This window comes from Corvus kubaryi, unplaced genomic scaffold (assembly GCF_017639235.1).
Source record: "Corvus kubaryi isolate FWS band 111438036 unplaced genomic scaffold, C.kubaryi_AGA036_p1.0 66, whole genome shotgun sequence".
Lineage (NCBI taxonomy): Eukaryota > Metazoa > Chordata > Aves > Passeriformes > Corvidae > Corvus > Corvus kubaryi.
This window is the reverse complement of record NW_024582054.1, coordinates 32,093,290-32,108,424: the sequence shown is the minus strand read 5'-3', so window position 1 is coordinate 32,108,424 and position 15,135 is coordinate 32,093,290. Positions and strand designations below refer to the sequence as shown.

The 15,135-nt window shown below is 48.2% G+C and overlaps 1 protein-coding gene across 2 annotated transcripts in view; it reads right to left on the bottom strand.

The window, feature by feature from the left end:
* Positions 1-8,938, bottom strand: part of SLC35F4 (solute carrier family 35 member F4) — a 113,095-nt gene extending 104,157 nt beyond the window's left edge. For both annotated transcript variants that reach the window (XM_042047624.1, XM_042047625.1), the window contains exon 1: positions 8,710-8,938. In XM_042047624.1, the coding sequence (XP_041903558.1) occupies positions 8,710-8,812 (103 nt within the window). In that variant the 5' untranslated portion in view covers positions 8,813-8,938. The remainder of the gene's footprint in view (positions 1-8,709) is intronic.
* Between the last annotated feature and the right edge of the window lie 6,197 nt (positions 8,939-15,135).

The window sequence follows — 15,135 nt, the reverse complement described above, 5'->3', positions numbered from 1 at the left end:
TCAAAACAGACTGGACAGCTTTGAGACAAGGAACAGATTTCAGATTGCCAGGAACAGCAGGAAACATCATATTCCACCTTGGACCTGAAACCTCCTCCTTTGTCCCAGAACAGGAGCAAATCATCTTCTTCTTCGTTGCCTCCACAAAAAGGACAGCAGAGACACCTTTCTCACTCTCTCACTCTGCTACTCCTGATCCAGCCCAGCTGAATGCAGGAAAGGGCAAGTCCATTTTAGCAAAAGTGTTTGCAAGGGAGGTCTAGGAAGAATCAATATGTTTTTAAAGTACTAACAGGAAGGTCTCTGTGCGGCAGACACACCAAAAGCCTGTCACTTGAGCACATCCTGCATGCCTTGGAATAAATTCACTGCTGGCACTCGAAGTGCCCGGGCTGCTCTCACTTACAGCTCTGTGAAAGCCATACCCTGGGCATTAGCTCAGCATAACCTTACAGCTTCCACCTCCCTGCAGTGAAATCTGCCACTCTGCACAGGGCCAGCCCAAACCACTGGCCACTAGGGAATCTCACTTCACCTCACCACAAGAAAAAACGATTTTCAGTCTCACTCTAAGTAGAGCTGGTGCACTTGGTGAATAATTTAACCACTCAGTTAAGCACTTCGCTTTTTGTTCCCCCCACCCTATTTGCACATTTGCCTCAAAGAGACACTGACTTTTTTTTGCAGGCATTTTCATTATTCATTGCTGTGATCATCCAGCAGCAGGTTTATGTGAAAAAATCCCGGCCACCAATCCTTCCACAAACAGTAAGTTCACTTTCATGGGTGAATTCCCATGCAGGCATTTGAGCAAAAGCCCATCAATTTCCAAATGTGCAGAAGAAATAATTGCAAACCTTTAAAACCACTATTAAAAAACAGGAATGCAAGCACTGGAGGGATAAAAGTCTGCCAGAACCATCTGTCACTTTGGAATATCATTTTACCATATTCAACCAGGATAAATACACAGCTGCCTGCCTGAGTAAATGGGGAAGGCAATGTCAAGGAGAGAGTGCTGGAAGGACAGTGAAAATGAGGGGTATCCCTTCGGTGCACTCCAGAAGAGCATGGAGGACCTCATGGCATGTCCAGGTCATTTCCTCAAGGGCTGTGTGCAGCAGCCACATTTTTAGGCAAAACAAGAAAAGAAGGAAGTGCAGCTCCATGCAGCCATGATGAGCGAGGTTGATGCCACCTCGGGTGAATGGGTGAGGGCGAGGTGGGACAGGAGGGGGCCGGGAGCTGTGCCACCATCCCATCCATCAGCCAGAGGGCCAGGCAGCCAGGAAGACTTTCTGTGACAATCACAGAATCGTTGAGGTGGTAAAAGACCTCTGAGATCACCGAGTCCAACCTCTGACCAATCACCACCTTGTCAACCAGACCAGAGCACTGAGTGCCATGTCCTGTTGTTTCTTGAACACGGGACTTCAACTCCGTAGGCAGCCCATCCCACTGCTTAACAACCCTTTCCATGAAGAAATTCCTCCTGATGTCCAACCTGAACCTCCTCTGGTGTAGCTTCAGGCCATTTCCTCTCATCCTATCCCTTGTTCCCTGGGAGCTGTACCCTCCTGTCAGGGAGTTGTGGAGGGTGAGAAGGTCCCCCCTGAGCCTCCTTTTCTCCAGGCTGAGCCCCCCCAGCTCCCTCAGCTGCTCCTCATTAGACCTGCTCTCCAGGGCCTCCCCAGCTCCATTCCCTTCCCTGGACACAATGTCCTTCTTGTTGTGAGAGATCCAGAACTGGACACAGCAATCGAGGTGTGGCCTCACCAGCGCCAAGCACAGGGGACAATCACTGCTCCAGTCCTGCTGGCCACACCATTGCTGACACAGTCCAGGTGCCATTGACTTCTTGCCCACCTGGGCACACTCTGGCTCATGTCCAGCCACTGTCACCAGCACCCCCAGTTCCTTTTCCAGCTTTCCAGCCACTCTGTGCCAGCCTGTAGCACTGCATGGGGTTATTGTGGTCGAAGTGCAGGACTTGGCAATTGGTCTTGTTGAAACTCATACAATTGTCCTCAACCCATCGATCCAGCCTGTCCAGATCCCTCTGCAGAGCCCTCCTGTCCCCCAGCAGATCAACACTCCACACACAACTTGGTGTCATCCACGAACTTATTGAAGGGACACTCAATCCCCTCAACCAGATCATCAATAAAGTTACTAAACAGGACTGGGCCCAAGACTGAGCCCTGGGAACACCATTGATGAGCCGAGAATGAGCACAGAAGGGCAGAGGAACTCAAAAGCAGGAAGAGAGCACATGTAGAAAGCTACCAAGTTATCAAGAGCACCTCTACCAGCCTTAGCACGAGGCCAGTTGCAGCTCCAGACCTGCTGTGCAGTCACCAGTGGAGGCAGAGATCACTCCATCAAACTTACGGCTTGTTCTGAACAACCTCTGGCAAATTAGCATCACTCCCCCCATCTTACTGTCTCAATTTTCCCTGCCAAATAGGAGTAATTTTTCTCAAAATCTTGGCAGACGTCTTTATGAAGCATCTTTAAAGCTTGGGAAATAATTCTTATTTAAATACGTAAGACCGCGCGACATTTTTGGCCATTAATTTCAGCCTTCTGCTAATTTCCAGCCTTAATTTATTCATGGCCTGTTCCTATCCATTTGCCTGTGTGCCAACATGCCATTTCAGTTTAAATAACTCTTCTTTCCTACGTTTCCTTGTTCATCCTCCCAAGACGTGTTTGGAGCAGCAGCCCTGTTCCCATCCCTAGGCAGGCCCAGCTCTATCAGCCTCCTCCTGCAAGGATATGCTCTTCACTGCCCTGCTCACCATGGTGTCCTTCCCAATTTGGATTCATCCCTCCTGCCCACAGATGTCCAGAACTGTACCCATGTCCAGTACCACAGTTTCACAGCTGAGCTCCCCAGGGATTTGACCCCAAGGGGATGAATCAGCCCCTGAGGGAAGGCCAAGGACTGAAGCAGTTTCCTCTCTTCCCAGCTGATGAGATTCCTCAACTTCCACAACAACTGGTGTCCCCAGGTGAGGGGAAGGTCACATATGCCAGTTACCAGTGCAAGGCTGCCAAGCTGTCCCTTCCAGCACAAACAGAAATCCACACAAAGCCTGGTCCAATTCCATTAAAGAAAACAAACTTGGTCTTGCCAATATTAGTCAGCAAAGGAGTATTTATAAAATCTGTTTTGCTGAAAGAAATTACTTCATAAGTTACTGCTACCAGTGCTGATACACAGCCATACTTTTTTTTTTTTTCACCCAAACAGAGAGACAAGTCTGTGAGAAAAAGCAACTGCAAGAGGACTGCATCCTGTGCCATGACATCCACTTGTTCCCCAGAGCTGGGCTGGGGGGAAAGTTGTTTAAACTGGCAGTTTGCAATCCAGCCCCCACTGCAGCACACCCTCCTAGGGAATAGCTCTCCTATGGAAAATTCCCATCCGGGGGGAAAGGAAAGGCTTTGAAATAAAGCTCATTGCAGGCTAGCCCTGCATCTGGAGTCCCCACAGCCCAAATGCTACCAGGTGGCACAGGGACAGCTGCCACAACTGGTAAAGCCAACACAGCCCTGAGACTTCAACTCACACAGAGATTCAGACACCGCTTCCTCCCTCCCAGACCCCTGAAACACAGCTCAATGAAACCAGCCTCATCCACCACAAATTTCAAAGCATCTTTCCTCGAGTGCCCCTTTCTCAGCCTCCCATTGTGCCTGCTCTGCATGGAGAAACCGAGGGCTCTGGGAACTGCTGGAGAAGCAGCTGGGTGCCTCCAGTAAACAGACGGAGACTTTGTTCCTCTTGCTGGAAGTGACAAGCCACCAGGAGGGCAGGGTGTTCAGTAAGCACAGAGATGATCTGGGTTTGCCATGTGATTTGTACTGCAGCAGAGCTGCTGGCACAGCTGCTGTGATAACCAGGAGAAAATCCTCTCCAGTGTTTCAGGGGTAGCTCTTCCCTCCACAGCCTTTTCCTCCGCACAGAGAACAAGAGCCGAATTGTAAAGCCACTGATGCTGCCTCAGCATGCCTTAATCCCAGGCTTATTAAGGCAAAGCAATTAAGCATGGACTTGACTTTGAATGCCTTGTCAAAGCCCAGTGGCTTAGAGCAGGTTCAGACTTAAGCAGGTGCTTAAGTTCAGATAGCTGACTTGAGGCTGAACGTGGCCAAATTAAACCACAGGCCTTTGCTAGAGCTGTTCTGCAGGGCAGTAAGAAAACACACAGCTTGCTCCTGACAGCCACTGTGCTCATGGCAAGGACAGGTCCAGCATTTCCCCAAGCACTGCTAAGGTCACACGATGCCATAAGGGCTCCCCAGCTCCCTGGCAGACACCACCAGAGGAGTGGTCACCCAGTGTCCCACTGTCACAGTCCTGCCGCTGCACAGACACGTGACAGCACCTTCTGCTTCCAGGAGCTTACACAACTCCATGGTTTCAGGTCAGGCCTGAAGCAGAGGAAAAGGGGAGATTGAATCAGCATGGGATACTGTCCAAAAGAACTCGTTTAAAAGTCTAGCATGTGCCTCATGGAGATGGGTGTTCATAACCTGCAGGGGTGGGAATCAAACACTCCAGCCACCAAGTGCTCATTAAGAGAAGCTTTCCAAGCAGGATGAAAAGGAGAAGGTGATGGCCCATGTGAGGAACCACTGCATTTCCAGTAAAGTTGTGCTGTGCTTGTCCAGGCCTGAGAAAACAGCATTAGAGAAATGCAGATCTGTGATGCCAACAGCATCCTGCAAGACTAAGGCTTAGTGGATAGTAGGAAGGGCTCCATCAGAAAGACAATGCACAGGCAGAACTTGTCCTGGTGAAGCTGATGAAGATCAGAGATGAGGAACTTTGATTGGAGCAGTTTTAATTCAGTGGAAGGCACAGAAGACGTGTTAGGACAGACTTGAAGGAGAGGAACTTTGTAGTGTGAAATTAAAAAAGGTTTCAGTACTGAGATGAAAGGCAGATGGGGTGGCAGTTGGAAAGAGTGAGGAAGAAAAAAGGAAGAAAAAAAAAAACAAAAATCAAAACCCACAAAGAGCAAACCCCATACATACTCTTGACCCTGGAGATACTAAACATGATTGTATTGCCAGCAGAAAAATCAGAGAAGAATGAGAAGGTACAGCAAAGGTGAGGAGAGGGAACAGAGTCTCCCACTGTTCATGTAGATGAAAAAGTTGCATCAGACCAAATGAAAATGCACACATGGAAACATGAAGCCAAGGGGAGCTTCATCTGCAGCCCCAGGTCAGAGGATGGAGCATCTGATCTACAACAGCACCATGCCCTGGAAATTATGAATTCTGAAGAAATTGGCTGGAAGAGAGACACAGCCCCCCTGCCTTCCCACAGAAGCCAGACATCTCATATATACTCTGTACATTTAAAATGCAAGAAGTGAGGGATCAAGCCATGCATCCAAAGGTACAAGGTGACTGGGATCAGGAAGAGTCCATTCCATCTCAGCACCAAGTGAGGGGGGGAAAAAGTCCTATCTTGTTCTTTTTAGGCAGCATGTAGGATTTTTGCAATAGACATGGATGTAAATACCAGACCAAAATACATTTGCTGCTTATTCAGATGATTTACAGAGAAATAAAATAGGTATTTTCCTTCTCTAGCAACCTTTTTAAGGACAAATAAAACTATAAAAGTGCCTGACTTAAAATTAATAAAAGAATCATCACATGCACACCCCAAGTCTGAAGTAGGTTAATGCACTCAAATATAGACAATGAGGCACAAGTCACTAGGAGATATTGCAGTTCTTTGTGATAACAGCTCTTGAACACCACAGTGCTTTAACATTAGATTTCATGGCTGTTTGTGAGCAGTGCTCAGCCTCCACACACAGACACCATGGCACGATCTCCAGTTAGACCATGGAATACAAACCAATCCACTGAAGGAAGGATGCAAATCACCAACACATTTCACAAAGCCTTCAGCTTTCCTTGTCATCTTCCAGGTACCCCCAAGAGTGAGCAGAACAGCAGCCACCCACTGCTGCCTTCAACTTCCCTCAATGAATCTTTCTGTCACTAGCTGGGCACTGCAGGCTGGGGACAAAGAGGAGCCTCAAGGAAGGTGGTGACCCTCAGCAGGCTGTCACCACCCAAATCATGTCCCCATCTGGTGCCTGGCCAGCTCTCTGCTCAGAAGCAGAGAGCACAAAGCCATCCTGAGGACAACAGCTCATCTTCAGGCACCCTGCAGAGCCAGGCAGGAGCAAGGTGACAGCGCAAGCAGATGAATGCATGTGGCACAGGCTTGGGCATATGACAGGAAAAGGGCTCTTCTGGAACTGGGGAGGGTATGGGCACAACCAACCTGGAATTCTGAGCACACTGTGTGCCACCAGCATTGTCCACCTGCACTAAACCTGAGTTTGGATAGCGGTGACAAAAATCGTACCCTCACTGAAATAAACGGAGATATCAAATCCATTAATAATTAGGGGCACAAACTCCTCACCTTGCATGTTTACAGTGCTGCGTCTGTGTGAACAATTAGCCTTGACAGGAACTGTCAGGCAACAGAACTTTGAAGCAGCACCACTCGAAGGCAACACTTTGGCTAAGAACTCCAAGCCAGGACCTCCAAGAGTGACTCTCGCTGAGTGCCAAGAGGATGTATGTTCATGATGCCTGAAGGATGTCTGGCTTTACCTCAGGTAAGGCCAGAACATCTTTGCAGAAGCATCAAAGTACTTTATAAACTCAAACCACACAACCATGAGGATAACACAGTCATCTGCCAACTGCAAGCACTCCAAAAATTATGATGATGGTTCTAAAACTTATGGGACTGCTTTAAAAAGCGTTCACAGCTTTGAAGGGGTTCACGTCTTTCATTTACCCGAAGGAAGGCATTTAAGTACTGAAATACCTCTGGGTTACACACTTGCAGCTTTCCTCTTTAAACATGACAACCACAAATTTGGCTTATTTTCTTCAAACAGCAAAACCTGGGATACTGATCACTTTTGTTTTGCCTCAGCACCCAGCCAGAAAGGCACAAAAGGCCAGGGGACTTGCCCCAAAATCCCAAGAGTCAGCACTTTTGAAAGCCTTGGCCTCTCTTGGCATGCTTTTTCTAATTTTAAGCAGATGCAGTTTGTAGCATCTGCAGAACCTGCTCATGGACTAACAGAGCTTTTCTCTGTCCAGGCAGTGCTCTCCTGGCATTCCCACTGCACCACACAGAGCACTTGGATTGACAACACTGGATTCAGGTCTATAACTTGATACAGCGTGGGAGTGTTGCTGCAGACTGAAAAATTGCATTCTGCCATGGAAGCAAACTATTGCAACAAACTATTAAGCCAGAATCTTCACCCTTCTCTGGTACATCACACTGCAGGGATACTCTGGAGTCACTGCAGAATTTGGGACACAGGTCTCACCTGGCTCAGACTTAACTAGTCCCTGGACTGACATACAGCCATACCTTCAGACTGTTCACAGCTTCTTCCCAACTCCTCTGGCTACAGAAAAACCAACTGGCCTCACCAAGTAAATGCTCACAACACCTGTCATGCTGTTAGTGTGCCACAAATAACAGCTGGATAAAACCACTGGGCTTGACTTGGATTTTTCAGCTACTATTACACAGAGGAATTTTTACTTATTAAGTGGCTTCAATGCATGGCTTTCCTCCATCATAAAAAGCCTACAGATGTGTTTTTCTGATATTAGCAGTTTATGAATTGTATTTTGGTTTATTATTGCATTGGAGCTGGAGAGTACTGCACTGGCTGTTCTGGAAAGCAGAATATTCCAAGGAGAATATGCAGAAGGAAGTCTGCTCCTTAGTGCTCACCTCACCCAAGAGGGCTTCTTGGCCTTTCCTTTGTTTTACCCCTCACTTGGCCTCAATTCCTCTTCTGTTCGTTAAGCTATGGCATGTCACAGCTTTGCCAACTGCAAAGCAACTACTAATACAATAAAACCTGATTGCACACATTTCCTTGGTGGTAAAAATGAATCATTTCTTTCATTAGCCAAACTTTCCCAGTCAAACAGAGTGCTGGGACCGCCAGAATTCCAGAGAAACCCACTAAGGCTCTCCCCGCTGCTAGAAACCCGCTGCTCCTAATTAAAAACTTCAAAAGCAAAAAAAAATACGGAATTTCTGCAAGGACAACCTGCTTTAATTTCTGCTTCTTTGTTAAAGGGAAATAAATAAATAGAAACACAAATAAAAAGAAAAAATATCCCAAACCAACACCAACCCCCTAAACCGCAAGTGTCTGGTATTAAAGCGGCACGAAGGATCCCCCCCATCGTCGGTAGCTCCCCACTTTTCTGGAAAAATCTCATTAGTTTCGAGAGAAAGATGAATAATTCAGGAGCTGACGCGCCCGCTCGGGGGGACCCACCGGGACTGAAACTTTCCCGGTGCGGCGGGCGCGGGGCAGGCGAGCGAACCCCCCCACCCCGGCGGGGATGGGAGTGGGAGGGGTGGAAATGAAAAATAAACCCCAAAACGCCCGCCCTGAGAGGCTCCGAGCCGCGAAGTTCCGCGGCCAAGCGCCGCCACCCCCGTCTCCAGCCGCAGAGCCGCCGCGTCCCCTCGGGGCACAGCGGGCACCCCGCGCCCCGTGCCCGGGCAGGGATGGGGCAGCACTTGGGGGATGGGGCACGGGCACCCTCAGGGCTCTGCCGACACACACACACACCCCCTGAAGGGCCGGGAGAGGCAGCAGGGAGCCTTACTTTTCTGGCTGGAGTATCCCGGGTAATATCCATAGTAGCCGGTGATGCGCAGGATCCTGTCCTCGATGGTGGCCACGCCGTTGGGTGCTGCCTTCCCATCCATAGAGGGAAGGAGCCGCGCGGGGCGGCCGGGCGGGACGGCGAGCGCAGCCGGGAGGGCAGGAGCAGCAGCAAGAGCAGGAGGAGGGGGAGGAAGGAGAGGAGGAGAGGAGAAGGAGAGGAGGAGGAGGAGGGGGAGGAGGAGCGCGGCCGCCGCAGCTCGCGGTGCCGGCGGGGCGCTCGCTCTGCCTCCGCCGCCTGGTGCAGGACGGGCTCCGCAGCGCGGCCCCCGCCCTCTGGGCATGGAAGGAAGGCAGCGAGCGGCTCCGCCGGGCCTCAGGTGAGGCGGGATGCGGGGCTGAGGGTCGGATCCTGCCCCCGGCACGCTCAGGGGTCTCCTCGCTCGGTTCAGTCGCGGTGTGTGTGTGTGTAAAGGAGCGTCGCTGTCACCCTGTGCGCCCCGAAACCCTCCGTGGGCTGCGGAGCTGAGCGGGGTTACCCCGGCGTGGGCAGCGCTTCCCCAGGCGCTGGGAGCTGCGGGTTGGGGTGGGACAGGAGGGTGTCCTGAACTGGTCCAGCAGGTTCAGGCCCTCAGATCTGACACCGGGGCGCCCCCCGCGCGCGCCAGGGGCTGCACACAGGTGTCAGAGGAAGGAAAGGGTCCTTTAATTCGAACTCTTGAGGGGACAAGGTTTCATCACTCCGTGCTGTCCATGTCATAGAATGGTTTAGGTTGGGAAGGACCTCAAAGCTCACCCAGTTCCACTCCCTGCCATGGGCAGGGACACCTTCCACTGTCCCACGTTGCTCCAAGACCTATCGTACTTGGCCTGGAACACTTCCAGAGATGGGGCAGGCACAGCCTCTCCGGACAGCCTGTGCCACGGCCTCCCCACCTTCACAGAGAATTTCTTCCCAATATCCCATCTAGCCCTGCCCTCTGCCAGTTCCCCCACGTCCTGCCTAAGCCATTCCCCCTTGTCCTTTCTCTCCATCCCTTGTCCAAAGTTCCTGCCAAGCTCTCTCAGAGTCCCTTTAGGCCGTGGAAGGAGCTCTAAGCTCTTTCCAGAGGCTGTTCTTCTCCAGGCTGGGTGGACCCCGCTCTCCCAGCCTGTCCCCATGTCAGAGGAGCTCCAGCCCTCTGATCTGATGCCTTCATCACATCCCTCCAGAGGAGTCCCTGTCTCTCTCTGGGTCACTTGGAAACGCTGCCTCAGTGGTGGCAGCTCTGCTGTCCCACACTTTCTGAGAGTTCAGAGGAGGAAAAGAGATATCTGCGCTCAGCTACCCAGACAGGTTGTACACCTGCTTTAACATCTCTCCATACAATGTCCACAAAATCCTTGTCTGCATTTGAAAAAAAAGAGGTGACAAATTCACCATTTGGCTTTGTCAGTCATTCCAGAAGCTGATTCTGTGTCTGGCAACAATTAGGCTTTGAATTACTTGACTTTTCGTGCTGCTGGTCCTTGCCGTGCTTCTCTGTTGTAGACTGAAAGGACCATTAGCAACCAGCCTTTTTTCCTTTAAAATGTATTTCTGTCCAGTAATCAACTCACTTTTTTTTTTTTTTTTGGCGGCTCTGTCATACTTACCTTCACTTACTCCTTTTCTATCCAGCCACCTTCATTAACTAGTACATGGAGAACCCAGTCAAGACATTCCATATCCTTTGCTTCCTCCTCTGCTCACATGCATTTTTCTGTGTTCTGTACTTGGCTGAATAAGCTGATGGCACAAAACTGCCTTTTATGAGCACAAACAAATAATAGATGTATTAAAAATAGCCGTTGCTGTGGCTTTGCTCAGGGAGTCATTAGCTGGTTAGTGTTTGTACAGTGCTTTGAAGATCAAGGTTTTCTGGTGTGTGGATGCAGATATGAAAATGCACTTGCAATATTAAATACCTTTTTGATGTTGATTCCTTGTCTCTTGCCCTGCTGCTGGCTAATACTAAGGGCAGTTACAAATCAGTGATAAATCAACCACCAACCACCAAAATAACTCACGAATTCAAGGCACAGCTCATTTCAGTTTCCCCCATCCCCTTTTAAGCTAGCTATGAAACAAGACCAGTGACTTTTCATGTTTTTCAATGTATAGATTTTTTTTTTTGTATTTGTCCAACAGAAGCACGGACCCCTGCCTGGCGAATTTACACCAATTGACATCAGACATTTGCTTTTACTTCTAATCTGTGGAGTGCCATAAGCAGCCCTCACCCCTCCAGGATTTCCCAGACCGTGGGACAGAGCAGCTGAGAGCCAGACCAGGTATTAGTTGGCTTTGAGAGGTGCTGGGTCAGTAGGAGCTGGTGAGGCTCTAAGCTCTTCTGCAGGATTAAAATTCCCTGTCCTACTTAGGGAAACACAGTTGATGCAAAAATCACTTGTGTCGTGTGGAATCTCTGAAAAACCACAAGTCCCCCCCTTCCCAATTTCACCTCCAGTGGGAGTTGGTGTTATGAGAACATTACCAGCATTGATCTCAGCTTCAAAGTCAAATTTTGGGACTTAAAAGTGTTACTTTGAAGAGAAGGAAAGAAAAGGCTGGTTCATTTGAAGGTTAAACTGATGTACCCAGAAACAACTCTAAGCTTCAAGCTTTCCAAATACCTTAGTTCAGGCTTAATTTTTCATCTCCTCTCTTCCTCTTATCCCTGGGCTTTCAAGGACATGCTGTGCATGTTTAAACATCACTAGATGATAATACAAGCAAAGCCATTCTTGAAATTGCTCCTGCCTGTGGTTCCCTTCCAACATCACTCTGTGCAATGGATGCACAGTGATACCTTCTGTCTCATTGAAAGCTTATAATGAATTGCAGCTCTGTATTGTTTCTGAATTCTTACTATGCTGATTATTTTTCTTTTCAGAAGGATCAAGCAAATTGCTTTCTCTGCAACTGGGCTTTTTGCAAGTTAGAGTTCAAGGTGTGCAGAGGAAACCTTGCTGAGCAAGATGTATTAACTACATTTATTATCAAGAAAAAGACACATGGTGAGGGGCACATGGAGACTTGTTTCCTCTCTTCAAGTTAACAGGTCCATCAAAGTCATTATCTGCATAAATATGCTGAAGTGATTTTGCAGAGAGATTTGTGTATTTACCATTCTGTGACTAAAATATGAGGCTTGATCCAGAAAGGAGCTTTAAAAGCATCAATTTAACCTGTAGCATATTGTACAGGGTGAATTTCCCCCAGACTTTACAAATGAGTGTCTTTCTCTAGGAGAAGAAAGAGCCTTAAACCATTACTGGCCACAGAATTTGGCCACAGTGTTTTTAAAAAAAACCATACTTAACTCGAGGCCATATGTTTGCAAAAATAACTTCTCAAGTGAGAGAACAATGTAAATGTCTCCTGATCATCTTGCTGATTCTGCAGACAGTCCCAATGTCCTTTTTTGCTGCTCACAGCTTTCCCAGACAGCCTCAAATAGAAAGGAACAAGAGTCTGGGTGTACTTCACAGCTGCCTTTCGAATCCCACTGGATGGGGCTATCATGAAACCGTGAGTATCCTCACATGAGCAGAGCCTGAAGAGGCAGACCTTTCCTTATCTGCCTGGTTTCTGACCACATCACCTCTGGTTTGTTCTCTGTGAGGCAAGAGGCATCCTCTCCTCCTTTGCAGTTCCTTATTTGTGTGGAAAGATACCCTAAAGACCCAATGGTGACAGCTCAGAGCTCCCCATGTTGGACAAACAGCCCAAAGGGTCATGGACAGCAGAGAATCAGAGAATGATTTGGGTTGGAAGAGACCTTAAAAATCGTCTCATTCCAACCTCCTGCCATGAACCTTCCACTATCCCAGGTTGCTCCAAGTCCCATTCAACCTGGCCTGGAACACTGCCAGGGATGGGGCAGCCACAGCTTCTGTGGGCACCCTGTGCCAGGGCCTCACCACCGTCACAGGGAAGAATTTGTCCCTAAAATCTAACCTAACCCTGCCCTCTGGCAGTGTGAAGCCATTCCCTGTCCCTCTATGCCCTTATCCAAAGTCCTTCTCCAGCTCTCTTAGAGCCCCTTTAGGTACTGAAAGCCTCGATAAGGTCACTGCAGAGTCTGAGGGCTTTAGGATTTAGGGAAAGAGGCAGGGCAAGAGTGGTGGCAAAAAATGCTTAGAGTTGAAGTGGTTGCCTGAGAGCCCTAAGCAGATCAGCCACAGGCTTTGAGGAACACAACCCAGTTCTCTTTCCCATGCCAATTCCATGCCCTCCTCCTTCTCTACTCCATCATCCTCCATGTACCTCCCCGGTCCACCTGAGGTGAGAGAAAGGGGAAATTTTTCTCCATGAGCAGAGGTTGTTGCCAATCCTGTTGTCTCATCTGTTTGAGGAGGTTCTGCCCTGTGTTGTTATCAGGATTGAGAGATTAGAGGAAAAATGACAGGCAGCTTTGGTCTGTCATGCAGCTTACCTGTGAGCCTGTGAATGTGTGAAAAAGGGAAAAAAAGGACTCACACAGAGAGGATTGTTTAATGCCAAGTGAGATTTTTAAGTGAAAAATTAATTACAAGTTGATCATTCCAAATTTGCTGTTTTCATCCTGCCAATACGCTGGTTTTTTAAACAAGAATGTGCCATTTTGGCTTGGATTATACCTTAGCAAGAACCTTTAAAAAGTCATGGCCAAGAGGACTTCTCTGCTGTCATTTGGAGAAAATTATTTTGTGTGTTCTGGGCCCAGTTCTCCTTTCAGACAAGTCATACTGGTGTAAAACCAGCATAAACACAAAGAAGCTGGACTCATAGATAGGGAAAAGAAAATCTGTAGTGTTTGAAGTTCCTTTAATTGTCCTCTGAAGTGGCACCATGAAAGTCACTGGAGCAAAGCCAGTTCTTGCTTTATCTGCCTCATGCACATCAGGAATGAAGGAGGGGCTCAAGGTCGAAAGGACTCGTGGACAATACGAAATTATTTAATGTAGAGATGCCTCAAGTTGGCAGCTCAGTTTTAAGAGCTTTCCCCCCCTCTGTTTCAGCACTGGGGAGATTCCAGCTTGGACCAAAATCTGAAATCCAGTTCCAACATATTTCAGAGCATCGCCAGATATTAAAAGGATTTGATTTGGCAATGAGCAAGGCAGCTTTTTTAATGCCAGTTGATTTCATTGATGGAGGCAGAACAAGAAACAATCAATTCTTTCCGAAACCATGACACAAAGATGGCATTAAGGATGGAGGAGAAAGCTGCCAGAGCAGTCTACGAGTTCCAAACCAATTTGTATGGATATATCCATGCTCTGATCCACTTGGGACACCAGGAATCAGGGGGCCAATTAACAATTGCCCCCATGGTGTATAAAAATGAAAGCCCCCGGCTCAGTACATTCATTCTAACTAAAGGCAGCAAGAAAGGAGCTTTCAGGGCACTCATCATTTTTGTTTGCAAATAGCAAGGGGATGTAGTTATTCCTCTGAGCCCACACTCAAACATTTCCTGGAAACATTTATTTAGCAGCAGCGCTGTCTCAATGTATTGATGCCTGTTTCAAAGGGAGGCAAACAGAGAAGAGACTCAGTTGAAATTGCAGCTGGTTGTTGCAGGTATTTGCTCCCTAAGGATCATCCAAGACTGCTCAGTCTCAATGACAAAATAAGAGTAGCAGTTACAGAACTCCATATAAATGCAAATAGCACATGGCCACTGTGTTCTGCATCACTTAGGACGAGCTGAGACCCATTCTTACAAAGTACTGACCATGTTTTTGCCTTCCCCTTTGGCAGCTAGAGATAAACAGCAATATCCATTGCTCTTCTTTTTCTACTCCCACCTCTTCAGCAGGGTGTGAGAGTGAAAAACCACCACAACTAAATTCTTCTGCTCTTTTCAGGAGAGCTGTGGCCACGTGTACCAGCAGATCTTTCTTGGGAGTAGTGAGAATTCAGATTGACAAAGTCTGCTGGACTTTCAGATTCCAGTTTGACTGCAGTGGTAGGGATAGGAAAATTAAATCATTATCTCTAGAGGACACAAGGTACTTTTTGGAATAAATCTGTGTTGGTATTTCCAAGGAACTGCTTTCCTGCCCTTCCCATTCAAACCAGGAATTGATCCCTGGACAGTCTGTCACTCAGGAGGAACTGGAGTTCAACCCTGTGTGTCAGGACTCAGCTGTGATGAAATCCACACCAGTTTCTTGAGCAGCTGGTAAGATTTTGTGTATTTATCCCTGCCCCTGGATCTGGAGGCTGGAAGTGACCAGGCAGATGCACTGACGTGGAAGTGTCTGGATGGCTGGTGGTCAGGACAATACTGAGCTCATGATGTGGTGTCAGAAATCTCTTCTGAGACTGGCTGTGATGGTTTTTCAATGGCATTTGACATCAGCAGGACCCACAATGTAACACACACAACAAATCTGCACTATTGGGCACTTTTAC